Consider the following 21989-nt stretch of genomic DNA (forward strand, 5'->3'; position numbering starts at 1 on the left):
TGGGACCAGGAGCGTTTTTTTAACTTTTTAATTATTTTATTTTTTTCACTACTAAAAACTTTGTTCACACATTTTATCCCCCCCCCCCCCCCCAGGGACTTCAACCAGCGATAACGTAATGCACAACATCGCCATTTTTACAGGCATCTGTTAAGCCCTTCACTAGGCCCCTGGGCTGCCATAACCATCATGGAGGGGGGGGGGGGTGTCAGCTGTCGGAGTGGGTCAACGCCTCAGTCAGGATTGACTGCAGCATTTGAGGGGTTAAACCGCCAGGAACCCCGCGATCGCTGCTCCTGGCTGTTAGTCCCGGGTGTCGGCTGTAAAATACAACCTTCACCCGCAGAGTATGGAGCGCGCTCCAAACATCAACCCCCGCGCCAGCACGTAATGGCACGTCTGGGTGCGTGAAGGGGTTAAGCTTTGCACCGCGATTCAGCGTTTACTATTCCATATGAGCGGTCGGTGTGGGGACGGTATACAGGCTCCTCTATATACAGGCTCCTCTATATACAGGCTCCTCTATATACAGGCTCCTCTATATACAGTCCTACACAGAGGCGTATATGAGGGAACCGGACAGAACGGGAGATATCGGCCCAGATAAGCGCGCGTACGAGCGGCCGATCCTACACCTGCGCTTGCGGAGGATGTGAACCCAGACCAGTCCGGAGACGAAGAAGAACATCGCCATGGAGATGTAGAGTTTGGGGAGGGGGATTTCGTCGGCAGACAAGAAGCTGCCAGGATTCCGCTCTATGATGACAATCTGAAAAACATCAATGAAAGAAACGTCAGCCGAGTCGGACCACGAAGACCCTAAATAATCCGGACCGGGGGCGGGCGGGCGCGGGTCACTCACCTCCAGACTGAAGGGGTTCTGCTGCCGGTTCTCGCTGACGCAGCTGTGGAAGTAAAGGCTGTACTGCCCCTCCATCTCCGGCTTACTCACGTTAAACGAGAACTGAGAAGAGACCAGACAACGTATAATCATGGCGGACAGAGAAATCCAACCGCGCCGGATCACGACAGCGAGGAGCCGATCAGCAGCGTACAACTACACGAGCGATTATACAAACACACATAAGTAACGTACCGCGAACGAGGCCTTGCCCTTCTTCACCAGCATCGGGTAACACTAGAGGGGACGGAGACAATCGGCGTTATTACAGGTAATTTCATAAAACGGCGCCATTTCTCTGTGATAAGAACCACGTTATGTCCCAGGTTGCAGCCGCATGGATTTATATCCAAGTAGGAGAAGCTAGCTACTTCCTCCCTAACTGATGTCACCATGTACTACACCCCCCAGCATTCTTCAATATCCTATAAATGACGGTGACGTCCGTAACTTTCAGACCGTAATTCCGGTGGATATCTATGGTTGTGTGCACGGGGCCTTAATCGGTGCGGTCCCAGAGCTTAGATCCCCCTGATCGCATATTGACAAATCATTATCTTCCCCACAAAAAAACCTTTAAAGCTAACATGAGTCTGGCGTCTGGGCTGTGTCCGGTGTTACAGCTCGGCTGCATTGAAATGAATTTGTCTGAGCTGCAATACCAGACACAACCAGCGGAGAGGTGTGGCGCTGTTTCTAGAAGAAAGCAGTTATGTTTTTCTAATCCTGTGCCCATCATGTTTTAGGCCTACGTGTAACATATGAGCCAGGAAAAGCTCTCAACATTAAACGCAGGCTGCGATGGACGTCTCAACAGCGGCATCCGTCACCACAGCGTTTAAAGGGTTACTAAACGTTTGAGAAATACTTCTGATGTGTCATAGTGACAGGTCAGATGTTTTGATTGGTGGAGGTCCGAGCACTGAGACCCCCACCAATCACTCAAACAAAGCGGAAGAATCGCTCAGTCGCTTCATGTCTGTTCGGCTTTTTCCGGAAATCAATGTATCGGAGCGCGGGCTCAATAGCTTTGTTTGAGTGATTGGTGGGGGTCTCCGTGCTCGGACCTCCACCAATCAAAACTTCTGACGTGTCACTATAACAGGTCAGAAGTATGTGAACCGTTTAGTCGCCCTTTAATAGCGTACGTTTATGGCTTATACGTTATATGGACATTATATTCTAGGGGTGACCGATGCCGCTATTAAACTCTATTTAGCGCATAAGTCGCCCGCAGACTAGAACGGCCTCTGTTGACCGTCTACCTGTGACATACAGCGGCATCCATCACCCATAGGCGCCTAGGTTAATACCACATACCGCGCAGTATACGTTATTTTGCGTGATCCCTCTGGATGGAATAGCGCAGTCTCCTACCCTATTCCATCCTCTAAGTATAGACACGTGTACCGGCCCGACGGAGGCCACAAGGACCTTCTCTCGGCCTCCGCCTGCTATTGGAGCCCTATGGACACGTTCAAGAAGTGACCGCAGCCCCTCAGACATAAAGATGGGACGACAATCAATATACCGAGTTTTTTTCCTGTTCTTTGCCATCACTTTTCACAGGCTTGGGGTCCACCTTGTCTTCTGTGTCGGTCTTCACCTTGGTCTCCTTGGTTTTAGTCTTGGGGTCGGTCTCATCCTCGGGATCTTGATTATGTTCCACCTTCCTTTTGGGGTCAGTCTTATCCTCTGAATTCTTCTCGCTTTTGTTATCTTGATTACCGTCCACCTCAACCTTAGTCTCGGGATCAGGCTTATCCTTGGCCTTAGTCTCGTGATCAGGCTTATCCTTGGCATTAGTCTCGGGATCAGGCTTATCCTTGGCATTAGTCTCGGGATCAGGCTTATCCTTGGCATTAGTCTCGGGATCAGGCTTATCCTTGGCATTAGTCTCGGGATCAGGCTTATCCTTGGCATTAGTCTCGGGATCAGGCTTATCCTTGGCATTAGTCTCGGGATCAGGCTCATCCTTGGCCTTGGTTTTGAGCTTTGTCTCTTTTCCCGCTACACCATCTAAAGAAAAGATAACATTGCGTCTAGTGACGTAAACCCGGGAGGTGCGCGACAAGCCTCATCATGTTCCAAAAAGTCCATACAGTGAACGGATCAGTTTACTGCTAATGATCTGCATTCTGCTGCACTGCATTGTGGGAGATGTAGTCTTTATTACACTGCTGTCCACTGCCTGCGAGAGACTTGTACATGATCAGGTGGGACACAGTAAAGACTACATCTCCCACAATGCACCGTACCGACCAAGCAGATCTGAAGCCTGAGAGTTAACAGAAACGCAGCAGATTTTAGCACGCAGCGGAGGTTCTGCTTTTACCTGCGTCCCTGCGCTCTCTTTTCACTTCTGATGGTTTGGGCTCCGGTTTCTCCGGAGAGCTCGGAGCGGTAGAACTTTTGTCGCTGTCCTCCGGTGTCGCGAAGACGATGTGGGGTAGGAGGTTGTCGTCAGCGGTGCTCAGACAGACGCTGCGTAAGTGTAAGAAAGAAAAACAACGACGTTTATACACAACACACAAATAAAGTTGTCAGGGCAAATTTTTTTTTTTTAAATAATAAAAATCACCTTCCATTGGAGAAGTTGAGCTGGAGCAGGGCGGCGTCTTTCGGGCGACTGTCCATCTTCTTCAGGATACAGTCATGGAGTTCTTGGTCCTTGGAAAGAAAAAGCATCAAATCGAATCATAAAGAAGGTCGGAGAAAAGAGGTGGAGATCAAAAAAACTACTAAGCTGGAGTCAATGATCAGGGCTGCAGTGTAAAGCATGGGGGAAGGACAGTACACTAGTGGGATTTCAGACCAGACTCGAATACGGCACCTATTGACTAACAGACCGCCTGGTGGCCCGGCACCCCAATCTACTGGTGCATCAGATGTAAAGCGCCCCCCTCTGGACAATCGTGGAATAACCCGCAGAATCTCACCAGATACGTGGAGAAGCCGTCATTCTTGGTTCGGTCTAAGCTGAAGCCAAACTGCGGAACAGAACGAGGGTGAGAACGAGAAGAACAGGAGGAAAACCCCCCGAAATCAGGGAGCCCCTCAAAAAATACACACAACTGAAATATCCACCAATAAGGCTCCTGAAGGGGCGATCACCCAGCTTTCCCAGAATCCGGAACGGAGAATCAGCCTGACAAGACCGTAATGAGAGCAGCAGATAAAAGGGCATTCAGGATTCCAAGAAAGCGGGGTTACACCCCCCGAAGAAAACGAGGCCATAGATGGTGGCCATCACAGTCACAGAACGCCCGACTCTTACCAGCCAGTTGCCGACTTCCGGGAGGTTGTTAAACCCCTTTACAGAGAGGCCGCTCACAGTCACATTCATGAAACCGTCAGCGAAGAAGCCGAAAGTGTTCAGACGAACCTTCTGCCGAATGTCATCCTGTACAAGGGAGAGAAACACGTGTCACAGGGCTCCTGCCAACATGACACCCACCTCACCCCAATCACAACACCCGCCAGTCACACCTCACCCAAAACCCCTCCATTCACCCGCCGGTCACACATCTCACCCATCACATCACCCTCCGGTCACACCTCACCCAAAACCCCTCTACTCACCCGCCAGTCACACATCTCACCCCTCACATCACCCGCCGGTCACGCCACTCACATCACCCGCCGGTCACCCATCTCACATCACCCGCCGGTCACACCACTCACCCCTCACATCACCCGCCAGTCACACCACTCACCCCTCACATCACCCGCCAGTCACACCACTCACCCCTCACATCACCCGCCAGTCACATCACCCGCCGGTCACATCACCCGCCGGTCACATCACCCGCCGGTCACATCACCCGCCGGTCACATCACCCGCCGGTCACATCACCCGCCGGTCACATCACCCGCCGGTCACATCACCCGCCGGTCACATCACCCGCCGGTCACATCACCCGCCGGTCACGCCACTCACATCACCCGCCGGTCACGCCACTCACATCACCCGCCGGTCACGCCACTCAAATCACCCGCCGGTCACGCCACTCAAATCACCCGCCGGTCACGCCACTCAAATCACCCGCCGGTCACGCCACTCAAATCACCCGCCGGTCACGCCACTCACATCACCCGCCGGTCACGCCACTCACATCACCCGCCGGTCACGCCACTCACATCACCCGCCGGTCACGCCACTCACATCACCCGCCGGTCACGCATCTCACATCACCCGCCGGTCACGCATCTCACCCCTCACATCACCCGCCGGTCACGCATCTCACCCCTCACATCACCCGCCGGTCACGCATTTCACCCCTCACATCACCCGCCGGTCACACATCTCACCCCTCACATCACCCGCCGGTCACACATCTCACATCACCCGCCGGTCACACATCTCACATCACCCGCCGGTCACACCACTCACATCACCCGCCGGTCACACCACTCACATCACCCGCCGGTCACACCACTCACCCCTCACATCACCCGCCGGTCACACCACTCACCCCTCACGTCACCCGCCGGTCACACCACTCACATCACCCGCCGGTCACACCACTCACATCACCCGCCGGTCACACCACTCACATCACCCGCCGGTCACACCACTCACCCCTCACATCACCCGCCGGTCACACCACTCACCCCTCACGTCACCCGCCGGTCACACCACTCACCCCTCACATCACCCGCCGGTCACACCACTCACATCACCCGCCGGTCACACCACTCACATCACCCGCCGGTCACACCACTCACCCCTCACATCACCCGCCGGTCACACCACTCACCCCTCACATCACCCGCCTTCCAGATTTCTCACCCGCTATTTCCTCACCACCTAACCATCTCTTTGCCCACTTCCATGTCTCCTGTCACTCACACATCACCCTCCTCCTGTTTTTCTTGACACCCGCTCCCCTCTACCACTTCCTCAGCCCTCCTCTTGATACATTTCTCACCCGCCTATCGCCATCAGTTTCTCAATGTCTTGACACCGGTCTCCCATATTCTTTGCCCACTTCCATGGCCCTCCTGTCACCCGTCGCCCACTCTCTTCACCCTCCTGCCTATCACCCGCCGCCCTCTGTCTGACCTCCTGCCCCCCACATCCCCGCTCCGAGTGTCTCCTCTCCCGCACGGCTCAGGCCGGTACCTTCAGGACGAGGTGATGGACCCGCGCCGAGATCAGCGGCAGCAGCAGGAGGCTCAGGATCAGCAGCGGGCGCCCGTCACTCCGCAGCGCCATGTTTATTCCAGCATCAGCATCCCTCTCACTTCCGGGAGCCAGCCCCGCCCCTGTCACATGACCTGCCGACCGCTTCCACCTGAAGCCGATTGTGCCCCGGATAATGACGTCACCGGCCGTGCGAACTACGAAGACCAGTATGCTCCGGGACACGCCGTCTCACTATCTCCGGGTTACTCGGGGCTGATAGGCATGCTGGGACTTGTAGTGCAGACTGAGGGAGGAGTCATCATCGTCGAGAACATCGGCAGTGCACCGTCACCACATTTATTAACCCCTTCAGGACGGAGACATTTTTTTTTTTTTTTTTTTCACTTCCCGTCTTCCTCGTTTATTTTTCCACCATCAGTGGCGCGGTGCGAGGCCTGATCTTCTGCGGGAGGAGTTGTGGATTCTATTGGCTCCATATAATGTCCTGGGAACTAAATTCTTTGCCGGCTGAAATTGGAAAGAACTGCGATTCCTCGACATTTTGTGGGGTTTCATTTTTACGGCTTTCGCCGTGCGGTAAAAACTGCAACTGGACTTTATTCTGCGGCTCAATGTGATGACGGTGATCCCAAGTTTATACAGTTTTATTATATTTTACTACTTTTTTTGTGTCGCAACTTTCTGAGAGCCAGAACTTCTTTATTTTTCCGTGCATTGAGCGGTGTGAGCGGCGATTTATTGCGGGACGAGCCGTGGTTTTTATCGGTTCCGTGTTTTGCTAGATACAACTTTTTATTTCGTTTTTTTTTGCGAGCTGAGGCGACCAAAAAACAGCAATTTGTCAGTTTTAAATGTTTTATTTTTTACGGCGTTCACCGTGCGCGTTCGATAACGCTCTATTGTAATAGTTCAGACTCTTCCGGACGCAGCGATACCAATTTTGTTTGCTTTTTTTATTTTGTCCATTACTTTAGAGGAAAAATGGGAAAAGGTTTTTTTTGAACTTTTCATATTTTATTATTTTTTTTACTACTAAAAACTTAATTTCACTTTTTTTTTATTTACACAGTTTACTACCCAGTTATGAGCCCGATAGGACGGCGACAGAATCACGACCCAATCACAATCTGGCACCGATAATTTTGCCAAAATCCAACCCAAATCTGCATTAAATTCGCCTCTAATGCGAGTGAATGGGGTTTCCACGACCGCGTTCACACACAACGGAAAACCTTGGTGCAGATTTCATTCGCTGCTGCAGAAAAAAAATAATGCAACTAATGTAAGCGGAACTAATCCGAGCGACGAACCGCGGCAGATCAGCGGCAGCCGCGGATCATGTGATAAATTTCACCGATGCAAATCCAACGTATCTGAACAGAGATTCATCCCCTAAACATTCATCACTAATCCTCAGGATATAAATGTCTGCTCTTTGGAGGTCCGTCCGCTGGGACCCCCCCCACTGATCACGAGAACCAGCGTCCCCCAGCGCCCTGTGTGAATGGAGCGTCGCGGTCATAATGAATGTGACCTCATTACCCCAGACCAGACCCCACGCAGCAGTAATAAACCAGGGGAACGGTTCCTGTTTTATATCGTTACGCGGCGTCTACGATCTGTTCACCATAACTAATACAGACCCCCTAAATAATTACAGACTGAATACCCACCCAGACCTGATCACAGCTGAGGGTTTGTTGCAATGTATCCAGTCTAGACAAGCTTCTGGGAGGTAAATTAGGCTGTGTGGCGATTCTGACAGGAAATGTTACCTAATATATATGTCTAATATATCTATAAAGTTTCATTATCCAAACGTACGTAAGAAGAGCGCCCCTGTGGTGGAGCTTTACTGTCCGGACCCTGAAGCCTCATGCCTACCACCCAACTATGAAGTCATTTAGAATTGTGCACCACGTTCTCTCCTGCCATCTAGTGGCTATATTAAAAACTGCACATGTAATTCTCAAAAAGCAGGTGTATTATTTTATAGGTTACGCAGGTAATGATGGTGGTGCTAGACGTTACTCTGCGGAGATCCTCCCCACTAGATCTAAGTAATTGTAGTCGACTCCGCTATTGATTCCGTCATTAAAATGGAAACCTGCCGGAATGGTGACGAACGGAAACCATTAGCAATGTTTCCGTCACCATTGATATCAATCGAGACGGAAACGGAAGCTGTGGTTTCAGTTTGACTTTCCGTTGTGGGGTTCACCCGACGGAAACCTCCGATGGAACCCCGGAACGGAAAGCCAACGCTGATGTGAACAGGCCCTTATACCACTTTTACAAATGAAAAAACATGAGGGACAGTTATAACATATCTACAGGATACTATTCAATTCTATGGGAGCTACAGAAACAGCATAGCTCAGCGAGTTAAGCTGTTTCCGTAACTCCCGACCATGTAATCAGTAATTGGCCGTGAGGCAGCGTGTGCACAAAAAGCTAGAACATGGTTTAGGGGGCCCCTTTCTAGAGATAGGTGCGGGCCCCAGAGGAGGGACCCGCATCTATCTGACATTTATGACATATCCTGTGGCTATCCTCCAAAAAAGCATGGTTGAACAGCGGCACACGTCTCCCAAATTTCAATCAATAGATTCTTTTATTAGTCAAACATCCAGTAAAAAATGGCAACGTTTCGACCCGTGACCAGTGGAGGGTCTTCCTCAAGCTTACATCACGTTACATCACACCGGCACCGCTCCTGATATCGGGATTTGTGCTGCTTCAAATACTTTAATTTTGGGATATCTGGTGGATGTGTCATAAATGTCCCTCATGGGAAAACCCCTTTAAAATAATTTATTCTGAGAGCCGTGAAGTTTTTAATTTTCCGTCGAGGGAGCGACGCGAGGGCTTGTTCTTTGCGGAGCGAGCTGTAGTTTTCAAGGCAACTTTTTGATCACCTTTTATTCCTTTGTTTGAGGAGGTGAGATATTCAAAAAACAGCAATTCTGGCTTTTTGGTTTTGCTTTTTCTATGTAAAAACTTTATTTAACTCATTTAAAAAAATTTTCATTGGTTCCCTAGGGGACTTGAACCAGTGATCAGGGAATTCTTGCACAATATACGACAGTACTTATGTATTACAGTTTATTGTATTTTTGCCATTCCTTAATTAATAGGAGGACCAAGATGGCAGTCGTGGGGACCATTAAGTTGAGATGACAACCTTTGACGCCTCGCAATTGCATTATGGGGGGGGGGGGGCTGTAAGATGAATGGGGCCCCTCCTCCTCCTAACAACTTAATATAGATGCAGAGTCTAAGTAATCTCATTGTTCTTCACATGGAGGTATGGACTTTCCCTGTTGAATTTCAAGAGTAGTAATCTATTGGCGGCAGGTACGCTACTAGAAATGTCTGGAACAAGGCAAAAGCTGTAAATATCTGTATGTAGTGAGCTCCCCCTAGTGGTGGCTGCAGGCAGCAGAATGGGATCATGTAACTCTATGGGAGCTGTATATACCTGTATGTTGTGAGCTCCCCCTAGTGGTGGCTGCAGGCAGCAGAATGTTATCCTGTAACTCTATGGTAGCTGAATATATCTGTATGTAGTGAGCTCCTCCTAGTGGTGGCTGCAGGCAGCAGAATGTTATCATGTAACTCTATGGGAGCTGTATATATCTGTAGGTAGTGAGCTCCCCCTAGTGGTGGCTGCAGGCAGCAGAATGTTATCATGTAGCTCTATGGGAGCTGTATATATCTGTAGGTAGTGAGCTCCCCCTAGTGGTGGCTGCAGGCAGCAGAATGTTATCATGTAGCTCTATGGGAGCTGTATATATCTGTATGTAGTGAGCTCCCCCTAGTGGTGGCTGCAGGCAGCAGAATGTTATCATGTAGCTCTATGGGAGCTGTATATATCTGTATGTAGTGAGCTCCCCTAGTGGTGGCTGCAGATTGTATCCTGTAACTTTATGGGAGCTGTATATACCTGTATGTAACTCTTTTTTGTTTTATTTGGGGGGCTGTATGGCACTATCTATTTGGGGCTGTATGTTGGTATCTACAGGGGGCCTGTATGGTGCTATCTACAGGGGGGGGCTGCATGGCAGTATCTACAGGGGGGCTGTATGGCGCTATCTACAGGGGGGCTGTATGGTGCTATCTACAGGGGGGGCTGTATGGCAGTATCTACAGGGGGGCTGTATGGCGCTATCTACAGGGGGGCTGTATGGTGCTATCTACAGGGGGGGCTGTATGGCAGTATCTACAGGGGGGCTGTATGGTGCTATCTACAGGGGGGGCTGTATGGTGCTATCTACAGGGTGGCTGTATGGTGCTATCTACAGGGGGGGCTGCATGGCAGTATCTACAGGGGGCTGTATGGCAGTATCTACAGTGGGACTGTATGGCGCTATTTAGAGGGGGGCTGTATGGTGCTATCTACATTGGGGCTGTATGGTGCTATCCACAGGGGGGCTGTATGGCGCTATCTACAGGGGGGGCTGCATGGCAGTATCTACAGGGGGCTGTATGGTGCTATCTACAGGGGGGCTGTATGGCAGTATCTACAGTGGGACTGTATGGCGCTATTTAGAGGGGGGCTGTATCTACAGGGGGGCTGTATCTACAGGGGGGCTGTATGGTGCTATCTACAGGGGGGCTGTATGGTGCTATCTACAGGGGGGCTGTATGGTGCTATCTACAGGGGGGCTGTATGGTGCTATCTACAGGGGGGCTGTATGGTGCTATCTACAGGGGGGCTGTATGGCAGTATCTACAGGGGGGCTGTATGGCGCTATTTAGAGGGGGTCTGTATAGCAGTATCTACAGGGGGGCTGTATGGTGCTATCTACAGGGGGGCTGTATGGTGCTATCTACAGGGGGGCTGTATGGTGCTATCTACAGGGGGGGCTGTATGGCAGTATCTACAGGGGGGGCTGTATGGCGCTATCTACAGGGGGGGCTGTATGGTGCTATCTACAGGGTGGCTGTATGGTGCTATCCACAGGGGTGCTGTATGGTGCTATCTACAGGGGGGGCTGCATGGCAGTATCTACAGGGGGCTGTATGGCGTTATCTACAGTGGGACTGTATGGCGCTATTTAGAGGGGGGCTGTATGGTGCTATCTACATTGGGGCTGTATGGTGCTATCCACAGGGGGGCTGTATGGCGCTATCTACAGGGGGGGCTGCATGGCAGTATCTACAGGGGGCTGTATGGTGCTATCTACAGGGGGGCTGTATGGCAGTATCTACAGTGGGACTGTATGGCGCTATTTAGAGGGGGGCTGTATGGTGCTATCTACAGGGGGGCTGTATGGTGCTATCTACAGGGGGGCTGTATGGTGCTATCTACAGGGGGGCTGTATGGTGCTATCTACAGGGGGGCTGTATGGTTCTATCTACAGGGGGGCTGTATGGTGCTATCTACAGGGGGGCTGTATGGTGCTATCTACAGGGGGGCTGTTTGGCAGTATCTACAGGGGGGCTGTATGGCGCTAGTTAGAGGGGGGCTGTATGGTTGTATCTACAGGGGGGCTGTATGGTGCTATATACAGGGGGGCTGTATGGCTCTATCTACAGGGGGGCTGTATGGCTCTATCTACAGGGGGGCTGTATGGCGCTATTTAGAGGGGCTGTATGGTTGTATCTACAGGGGGGCTGTATGGTTGTATCTACAGGGGGGCTGTATGGTTGTATCTACAGGGGGGCTGTATGGTTGTATCTACAGGGGGGCTGTATGGTGCTATATACAGGGGGGCTGTATGGCGCTATCTACAGGGGGGCTGCATGGCGCTATTTAGAGGGGGGCTGTATGGTTGTATCTACAGGGGGGCTGTGGTGCTATATACAGGGGGGCTGTATGGCTCTATCTACAGGGGGGCTGTATGGCAGTATCTACAGGGGGGCTGTATGGCAGTATCTACAGGGGGGCTGTATGGCGCTATCTACAGGGGGGCTGTATGGCGCTATCTACAGGGGGGCTGTATGGTGCTATCTACAGGGGGGCTGTATGGTGCTATCTACAGGGGGCTGTATGGCAGTATCTACAGGGGGGCTGTATGGCAGTATCTACAGGGGGGCTGTATGGTGCTATCTACAGGGGGCTGTATGGCAGTATCTACAGGGGGGCTGTATGGCGCTATTTAGAGGGGACTGTATGGTTGTATCTACAGGGGGGCTGTATGGTGCTATATACGGGGGCTGTATGGCTCTATCTACAGGGGGGCTGTATGGCAGTATCTACAGGGGGGCTGTATGGCGCTATCTACAGGGGGGCTGTATGGTGCTATCTACAGGGGGGCTGTATGGTGCTATCTACAGGGGGGCTGTTGTATCGCGCGATCTACAGGGGGGGCTGTATGGCGCTATGTACATGGGGGCTGTTGTATGGTGCTATCTACAGTGGGGCTGTATGGCAGTATCTACAGGGGGGCTGTATGGCAGTATCTACAGGGGGGTCTGTATGGCGCTATCTACAGGGGGGTCTGTATGGCGCTATCTACAGGGGGGTCTGTATGGCGCTATCTACAGGGGGTGCTGCATGGTGCTATCTACAGGGGGGCTGCATGGCAGTATCTACAGGGGGGCTGTATGGCAGTATCTACAGTGGGGCTGTATGGCGCTATCTACAGGGGGGCTGTATGGCGCTATCTACAGGGGGGCTGTATGGCGCTATATACAGGGGGGCTGTATGGCAGTATCTACAGGGGGGCTGTATGGCGCTATCTACAGGGGGGCTGTATGGCTCTATCTACAGGGGGTCTGTATGGCGCTATCTACAGGGGGGTCTGTATGGCGCTATCTACAGGGGGGTCTGTATGGCGCTATCTACAGGGGGTGCTGTATGGTGCTATCTACAGGGGGGCTGTTGTATCGCGCGATCTACAGGGGGGGCTGCATGGCGCTATCTACAGGGGGGCTGTATGGCGCTATCTACAGGGGGGCTGTATGGTGCTATCTACAGGGGGGCTGTATGGTGCTATCTACAGGGGGGCTGTATGGTGCTATCTACAGGGGGCTGTATGGCGCTATTTAGAGGGGGGGCTGTATGGCAGTATCTACTGGGGGGCTGTATGGCGCTATTTAGAGGGGGGCTGTATAGCAGTATCTACAGGGGGGCTGTATGGCAGTATCTACAGGGGGGCTGTATGGCGCTATCTACAGGGGGCTGTATGGCGCTATCTACAGGGGGGCTGTATGGCACTATCTACAGGGGGGGCTGTATGGCGCTATCTACAGGGGGGCTGTATGACTCTACAGGGGGGCTGTATGGTGCTATCTACAGGGGGGGGCTGCATGGCAGTATCTACAGGGGGCTGTATGGCACTATCTATTTGGGGCTGTATGTTGGTATCTACAGGGGGGCTGTATGGTGCTATCTACAGGGGGGGCTGTATGGCAGTATCTACAGTGGGACTGTATGGCGCTATTTAGAGGGGGGCTGTATGGCGGTATCTACAGGGGGGCTGTATGGTGCTATCTACAGGGGGGCTGTATGGCGCTATCTACAGGGTGGCTGTATGGTGCTATCTACAGGGGGGCTTTTGTATCGCGCGATCTACAGGGGGGGCTGTATGGCGCTATGTACAGGGGGGGCTGTATGGAGCTATCTACAGGGGGGCTGTATGGCGCTATCTACAGGGTGGCTGTATGGTGCTATCTACAGGGGGGCTGTATGGTGCTATCTACAGGGGGGCTGTATGGCAGTATCTACAGGGGGGCTGTATGGTGCTATCTACAGGGGGCTGTATGGTGCTATCTACAGGGGGCTGTATGGTGCTATCTACAGGGGGCTGTATGGCAGTATCTACAGGGGGCTGTATGGCGCTATTTAGAGGGGGGCTGTATGGTTGTATCTACAGGGGGGCTGTATGGTGCTATATACAGGGGGGCTGTATGGTGTTATCTACAGGTGAGGCTGTATGGCGCTATCTACAGGGGGGTCTGTATGGCGCTATCTACAGGGGGGTCTGTATGGCACGATCTACAGGGGGGCTGCATGGCAGTATCTACAGGGGGGCTGTATGGCAGTATCTACAGCGGGACTGTATGGCGCTATTTAGAGGGGGGCTGTATGGCGATATCTACAGGGGCGGCTGCATGGCAGTATCTACAGGGGGGCTGCATGGCAGTATCTACAGCGGGACTGTATGGCGCTATTTAGAGGGGGGCTGTATGGCGATATCTACAGTGGGGCTGTATGGTGCTATCTACAGGGGGGCTGTATGGCGCTATCTACAGGGGGGCTGTATGGCGCTATCTACAGGGGGGCTGTATGGCGCTATCTACAGGGGGGCTGTATGGTGCTATCTACAGGGGGGCTGTATGGTGCTATCTACAGGGGGGCTGTATGGTGCTATCTACAGGGGGGCTGTATGGTGCTATCTACAGGGGGGCTGTATAGTGCTATCTACAGGGGGGCTGTATGGCATTATCTACAGGGGGCTGTATGGCGCTATTTAGAGGGGGGCTGTATGGTTGTATCTACAGGGGGGCTGTATGGTGCTATATACAGGGGGGCTGTATGGTGCTATCTACAGGGGGGCTGTATGGCGCTATCTACAGGTGAGGCTGTATGGCGCTATCTACAGGGGGGTCTGTATGGCGCTATCTACAGGGGGGTCTGTATGGCACGATCTACAGGGGGGCTGCATGGCAGTATCTACAGGGGGGCTGTATGGCAGTATCTACAGCGGGACTGTATGGCGCTATTTAGAGGGGGGCTGTATGGTGCTATCTACAGGGGCGGCTGCATGGCAGTATCTACAGGGGGGGCTGCATGGCAGTATCTACAGCGGGACTGTATGGCGCTATTTAGAGGGGGGCTGTATGGCGATATCTACAGTGGGGCTGTATGGTGCTATCTACAGGGGGGCTGTATGGCGCTATCTACAGGGGGGCTGTATGGCGCTATCTACAGGGGGGCTGTATGGCGCTATCTACAGGGGGGCTGTATGGTGCTATCTACAGGGGGGCTGTATGGTGCTATCTACAGGGGGGCTGTATGGTGCTATCTACAGGGGGGCTGTATGGTGCTATCTACAGGGGGGCTGTATAGTGCTATCTACAGGGGGGCTGTATGGCATTATCTACTGGGGGGCTGTATGGCGCTATTTAGAGGGGGGCTGTATAGCAGTATCTACAGGGGGGCTGTATGGCGCTATTTAGAGGGGGGCTGTATCTACAGGGGGGCTGTATCTACAGGGGGGCTGTATGGCGCTATCTACAGGGGGGGCTGTATGGCGCTATCTACAGGGGGGTCTGTATGGCGCTATCTACAGGGGGGTCTGTATGGCGCTATCTACAGGGGGTGCTGCATGGTGCTATCTACAGGGGGGCTGCATGGCAGTATCTACAGGGGGGCTGTATGGCAGTATCTACAGTGGGGCTGTATGGCGCTATCTACAGGGGGGCTGTATGGCGCTATCTACAGGGGGGCTGTATGGCGCTATATACAGGGGGGCTGTATGGCAGTATCTACAGGGGGGCTGTATGGCGCTATCTACAGGGGGGCTGTATGGCGCTATCTACAGGGGGCTGTATGGTGCTATCTACAGGGGGGCTGTATGGCAGTATCTACAGGGGGGCTGTATGGCGCTATCTACAGGGGGGCTGTATGGCGCTATCTAGAGGGGGGCTGTATGGCAGTTTCTACAGGGGGGCTGTATGGTGCTATCTATAGGGGGCTGTATGGCGCTATCTACAGGGGGGACTGTATGACTCTACAGGGGGGCTGTATGGCGCTATCTACAGGGGGGACTGTATGGCGCTATCTAGAGGGGGGCTGTATGGCAGTTTCTACAGGGGGGCTGTATGGTGCTATCTATAGGGGGCTGTATGGCGCTATCTACAGGGGGTCTGTATGACTCTACAGGGGGGCTGTATGGTGCTATCTACAGGGGGGCTGTATGGTGCTATCTACAGGGGGGGCTGCATGGCAGTATCTACAGGGGGGCTGTATGGCAGTATCTACAGCGGGACTGTATGGCGCTATTTAGAGGGGGGCTGTATGGTGCTATCTACAGGGGTATGTATGACGCTATCTACAGGGGGGCTGTATGGCGCTATCTACAGGGGGGCTGTATGGTGCTATCTACAGGGGGGACTGTATGGCGCTATCTACAGGGGGGACGTATGGCAGTATCTACAGGGGGCTGTATGGTGCTATCTACAGGGGGGACTGTATGGTGCTATCTACAGGGGTATGTATGACGCTATCTACAGGGGGGGCTGTATGGTGCTATCTACAGGGGGGGCTGTATGGTGCTATCTACAGGGGGGGCTGTGTGGCGCTATCTACAGGGGGGCTGTATGGTGCTATCTACAGGGGGCTGTATGGTGCTATCTACAGGGGGGCTGTATGGTGCTATCTACAGGGGGGGCTGTATGGGGCTATCTACAGGGGGGCTGTATGGTGCTATCTACAGGGGGGGCTGTGTGGCGCTATCTACAGGGGGGCTGTATGGTGCTATCTACAGGGGGGGCTGTGTGGCGCTATCTACAGGGGGGCTGTATGGCGGTATCTACAGGGGGGGCTGTATGGCGTTATCTACAGGGGGGCGGTATGGCACTATCTACGGGGGGGTTGTATGGCGCTACCTACAGGGGGGGCGGTATGGCACTATCTACGGGGGGGTTGTATGGCGCTATCTACAGGGGGGGCTGTATGGCAGTATCTACAGGGGGGCTGTATGGTGCTATCTACAGGGGGGGCTGTATGGCGCTATCTACAGGGGGCTGTATGGCGCTATCTACAGGGGGGCTGTATGGTGGTATCTACAGGGGGGCTGTATGGCACTATACAGGGGGGCTGTATGGTGCTATCTACAGGGGGGCTGTATGGTGCTATCTACAGGGGGCTGTATGGCGCTATCTACAGGGGGGCTGTATGGCGCTATCTACAGGGGGGCTGTATGGCGCTATCTACAGGGGGCTGTATGGCGGTATCTACAGGGGGGCTGTATGGCACTATCTACAGGGGGGGTTGTATGGTGCTATCTACAGGGGGGCTGTATGGTGCTATCTACAGGGGGGCTGTATGGCACTATACAGGGGGGCTGTATGGCGCTATCTACAGGGGGCTGTATGGCGTTATCTACAGGGGGGCTGTATGGCAGTATCTACAGGGGGGCTGTATGGCGCTATCTACAGGGGGGCTGTATGGCGCTATCTACAGGGGGGCTGTATGGCGCTATCTACAGGGGGGCTGTATGGCGCTATCTACCGGGGGGCTGTATGGCGCTATCTACCGGGGGGCTGTATGGCGCTATCTACAGGGGGGCTGTATGGCGCTATCTACCGGGGGGCTGTATGGCGCTATCTACCGGGGGGCTGTATGGCGCTATCTACAGGGGGGCTGTATGGCGCTATCTAAAGGGGGTCTGTATGGTGTTATCTACAGGGGGGGGCTGTATGGCGTTATCTACAGGGGGGCGGTATGGCGCTATCTACAGGGGGGCTGTATGGCGCTATCTACAGGGGGGCTGTATGGCGCTATCTACAGGGGGGCTGTATGGCGCTATCTACAGGGGGGCTGTATGGCGCTATCTACAGGGGGGCTGTATGGCACTATCTACAGGGGGGGCTGTATGGCACTATCTACAGGGGGGGCTGTATGCCACTATCTACAGAGAGGCTGTATGGTGCTATCTACAGGGGTATGTATGACGCTATCTACAGGGGGGGCTGTATGGCGTTATCTACAGGGGGGCTGTATGGCGCTATCTACAGGGGGGCTGTATGGCGCTATCTACAGGGGGGGCTGTATGGCGCTATCTACAGGGGGGGCTGTATGGCGCTATCTACAGGGGGGGGCTGTATGGCGCTATCTACAGGGGGGCTGTATGGCACTATCTACAGGGGGGCTGTATGCCGCTATCTACAGAGAGGCTGTATGGCGCTATCTACAGGGGGGGCTGTATGGCGTTATCTACAGGGGGCTGTATGGCGCTATCTAAAGGGGGTCTATGTTGCTATCTACAGGGGGGCTGTATGGCGCTATCTACAGGGGGGCTGTATGGCGCTATCTACAGGGGGGCTGTATGGGGCTATATACAGGGGGCTGTATGGCAGTATCTACAGGGGGGCTGTTGTATGGCGCTATCTACAGGGGGGGCTGTATGGCGCTATCTACAGGGGGGGCTGTATGGTGCTATCTACAGGGGGGGCTGTATGGCGCTATCTACAGGGGGGCTGTATGGCGCTATCTACAGGGGGGCTGTATGGCGCTATCTACAGGGGGGGGCTGTATGGCGCTATCTACAGGGGGGCTGTATGGCACTATCTACAGGGGGGCTGTATGCCGCTATCTACAGAGAGGCTGTATGGCGCTATCTACAGGGGGGGCTGTATGGCGTTATCTACAGGGGGCTGTATGGCGCTATCTAAAGGGGGTCTGTATGTTGCTATCTACAGGGGGGCTGTATGGCGCTATCTACAGGGGGGCTGTATGGCGCTATCTACAGGGGGGCTGTATGGGGCTATATACAGGGGGCTGTATGGCAGTATCTACAGGGGGGCTGTTGTATGGCGCTATCTACAGGGGGGGCTGTATGGCGCTATCTACAGGGGGGGCTGTATGGTGCTATCTACAGGGGGGCTGTTGTATGGCGCTATCTACAGGGTGGGCTGTATGGCGGTATCTACAGGGGGGGCTGTATGGCGCTATCTACAGGGGGGGCTGTATGGTGCTATCTACAGGGGGGTCTGCATGGTATTATCTACAGGGGGGCTGTATGGTGTTATCTACAGGGGGGCGGTATGGCACTATCTACGGGGGGGTTGTATGGCGCTATCTACAGGGGGGGCTGTATGGCGCTATCTACAGGGGGCTGTATGGCGCTATCTACAGGGGGGGCTGTATGGCGCTATCTACAGGGGGGCTGTATGGCGCGATCTACAGGGGGGCTGTTGTATCGCGCGATCTACAGGGGGGGCTGTATGGCGCTATGTACAGGGGGGGCTGTATGGCGCTATGTACAGGGGGGCTGTATGGCGCTATCTACAGGGGGGCTGTATGGCGCTATCTACAGGGGGGCTGTATGGCAGTATCTACAGGGGGCTGTGTGGCGCTATCTACAGGGGGGCTGTATGGCGCTATCTACAGGGGGGCTGTATGGCGCTATCTACAGGGGGGCTGTATGGTGCTATCTACAGGGGGGCTGTATGGCCCTATACAGGGGGGCTGTATGGCGCTATCTACAGGGGGCTGTATGGCGTTATCTACAGGGGGGCTGTATGGCAGTATCTACAGGGGGGCTGTATGGCGCTATCTACAGGGGGGCTGTATGGCGCTATCTACAGGGGGGCTGTATGGCGCTATCTACAGGGGGGCTGTATGGCGCTATCTACAGGGGGGCTGTATGGCGCTATCTACAGGGGGGCTGTATGGCTCTATCTACCGGGGGGCTGTATGGCGCTATCTACCGGGGGGCTGTATGGCGCTATCTACAGGGGGGCTGTATGGCGCTATCTACAGGGGGGCTGTATGGCGCTATCTACAGGGGGGCTGTATGGCGCTATCTAAAGGGGGTCTGTATGTTGCTATCTACAGGGGGGCTGTATGGCGCGATCTACAGGGGGGCTGTATGGTGCGATCTACAGGGGGGCTGTTGTATCGCGCGATCTACAGGGGGGGGCTGTATGGCGCTATCTACAGGGGGGCTGTATGGCGCTATCTACAGGGGGGGCTGTATGGCGCTATCTACAGGGGGGGGCTGTATGGCGCTATCTACCGGGGGGCTGTATGGCGCTATCTACAGGGGGGCTGTATGGTTCTATCTACAGGGGGGCTGTATGGCGCTATCTACAGGGGGGCTGTATGGCGCTATCTACAGGGGGGGCTGTATGGCGCTATCTACAGGGGGGGCTGTATGGCGCTATCTACAGGGGGGGGCTGTATGGCGCTATCTACCGGGGGGCTGTATGGCGCTATCTACAGGGGGGCTGTATGGCGCTATCTACCGGGGGGCTGTATGGCGCTATCTACCGGGGGGCTGTATGGCGCTATCTACCGGGGGGCTGTATGGCGCTATCTACAGGGGGTCTGTATGTTGCTATCTACAGGGGGGCTGTATGGCGCTATCTACAGGGGGGGCTGTATGGCGCTATCTACAGGGGGGGCTGTATGGCGCTATCTACCGGGGGGCTGTATGGCGCTATCTACCGGGGGGCTGTATGGCGCTATCTACCGGGGGGCTGTATGGCGCTATCTACCGGGGGGCTGTATGGCGCTATCTACCGGGGGGCTGTATGGCGCTATCTAAAGGGGGTCTGTATGTTGCTATCTACAGGGGGGCTGTATGGCGCTATCTACAGGGGGGCTGTATGGCGCTATCTACAGGGGGGCTGTATGGGGCTATATACAGGGGGCTGTATGGCACTATCTACAGGGGGGCTGTTGTATGGCGCTATCTACAGGGGGGGCTGAATGGTGCTATCTACAGGGGGGCTGTTGTATGTTGCTATCTACAGGGGGGGCTGTATGGCGCTATCTACAGGGGGGGCTGTATGGTGCTATCTACAGGGGGGTCTGCATGGTATTATCTACAGGGGGGCTGTATGGCGTTATCTACAGGGGGGGGGCTGTATGGCGTTATCTACAGGGGGGCGGTATGGCACTATCTACGGGGGGGTTGTATGGCGCTATCTACAGGGGGGGCTGTATGGCGCGATCTACAGGGGGGCTGTTGTATCGCGCGATCTACAGGGGGGGGGCTGTATGGCGCTATCTACAGGGGGCTGTATGGCAGTATCTACAGGGGGGCTGTATGGTGCTATCTACAGGGGGGCTGTATGGCGCTATCTACAGGGGGGGCTGTATGGCGCTATCTACAGGGGGGCTGTATGGCACTATCTACAGGGGGGGCTGTATGCCGCTATCTACAGGGGGGCTGTATGGCGTTATCTACAGGGGGGCTGTATGGTGTTATCTACAGGGGGGCTGTATGGCGTTATCTACAGGGGGGGCTGTATGGCGCTATCTACAGGGGGCTGTATGGTGTTATCTACAGGGGGGCTGTATGGCACTATCTACAGGGGGGGCTGTATGCCGCTATCTACAGGGGGGCTGTATGGCGTTATCTACAGGGGGGCTGTATGGCGTTATCTACAGGGGGGGCTGTATGGCGCTATCTACAGGGGGGCTGTATGGTGCGATCTACAGGGGGGCTTTTGTATCGCGCGATCTACAGGGGGGGCTGTATGGCGCTATGTACAGGGGGGGCTGTATGGAGCTATCTACAGGGGGGCTGTATGGCGCTATCTACAGGGGGGCTGTATGGCGCTATCTACAGGGGGGCTGTATGGCGCTATCTACAGGGGGGCTGTATGGCGCTATCTACAGGGGGCTGTATGGCACTATCTACAGGGGGGGCTGTATGGCGTTATCTACAGGGGGGCTGTATGGCGCTATCTACAGGGGGGCTGTATGGTGCTATCTACAGGGGGGCTGTATGGCGCTATCTACAGGGGGGCTGTATGGTGTTATCTACGGGGGGGCTGTATGGCGTTATCTACAGGGGGGCTGTATGGCGCTATCTACAGGGGGGCTGTATGGTGCTATCTACAGGGGGGCTGTTGTATCGCGCGATCTACAGGGGGGGCTGTATGGCGCTATGTACAGGGGGGGCTGTATGGAGCTATCTACAGGGGGGCTGTATGGCGCTATCTACAGGGGGGCTGTATGGCGCTATCTACAGGGGGGCTGTTGTATGGCGCTATCTACAGGGGGGCTGTATGGCGCTATCTACAGGGGGGGCTGTATGGCGCTATCTACAGGGGGGGCTGTATGGCGCTATCTACAGGGGGGGCTGTATGGCGCTATCTACAGGGGGGGCTGTATGGCGCTATCTACAGGGGGGCTGTATGGCGCTATCTACAGGGGGGCTGTATGGCACTATCTACCGGGGGGGGCTGTATGGCACTATCTACAGGGGGGGCTGTATGGCACTATCTACAGGGGGGGCTGTATGGCACTAT

General features: G+C 54.2%; 2 protein-coding genes across 4 annotated transcripts in view; one reads left to right on the top strand and one right to left on the bottom strand.

The window, feature by feature from the left end:
• GPR107 (G protein-coupled receptor 107) overlaps positions 1-6162 on the bottom strand; it is a 33474-nt gene extending 27312 nt beyond the window's left edge. The window contains exons 1-9 of one of the 3 annotated variants that reach the window (XM_075834639.1): positions 6027-6162; positions 4179-4304; positions 3841-3891; positions 3483-3571; positions 3237-3385; positions 2433-2920; positions 1097-1138; positions 863-964; positions 636-769 (exon numbers count right to left, since the gene is read on the bottom strand). In XM_075834639.1, the coding sequence (XP_075690754.1) occupies positions 636-769; positions 863-964; positions 1097-1138; positions 2433-2920; positions 3237-3385; positions 3483-3571; positions 3841-3891; positions 4179-4304; positions 6027-6119 (1274 nt within the window). In that variant the 5' untranslated portion in view covers positions 6120-6162. Of the gene's footprint in view, positions 1-635; positions 770-862; positions 965-1096; positions 1139-2432; positions 2921-3236; positions 3386-3482; positions 3572-3840; positions 3892-4178; positions 4305-5832; positions 5924-6026 lie in introns of those variants that run through there. The other 2 variants (XM_075834636.1, XM_075834637.1) reach the window with 2 other exon arrangements.
• The window catches only part of FNBP1 (formin binding protein 1), a 396531-nt gene that overhangs the window by 297324 nt on the left and 77218 nt on the right, over positions 1-21989 (top strand). The window lies entirely within an intron of this gene.

This window comes from Rhinoderma darwinii, chromosome 8 (genome assembly GCF_050947455.1).
Source record: "Rhinoderma darwinii isolate aRhiDar2 chromosome 8, aRhiDar2.hap1, whole genome shotgun sequence".
Lineage (NCBI taxonomy): Eukaryota > Metazoa > Chordata > Amphibia > Anura > Rhinodermatidae > Rhinoderma > Rhinoderma darwinii.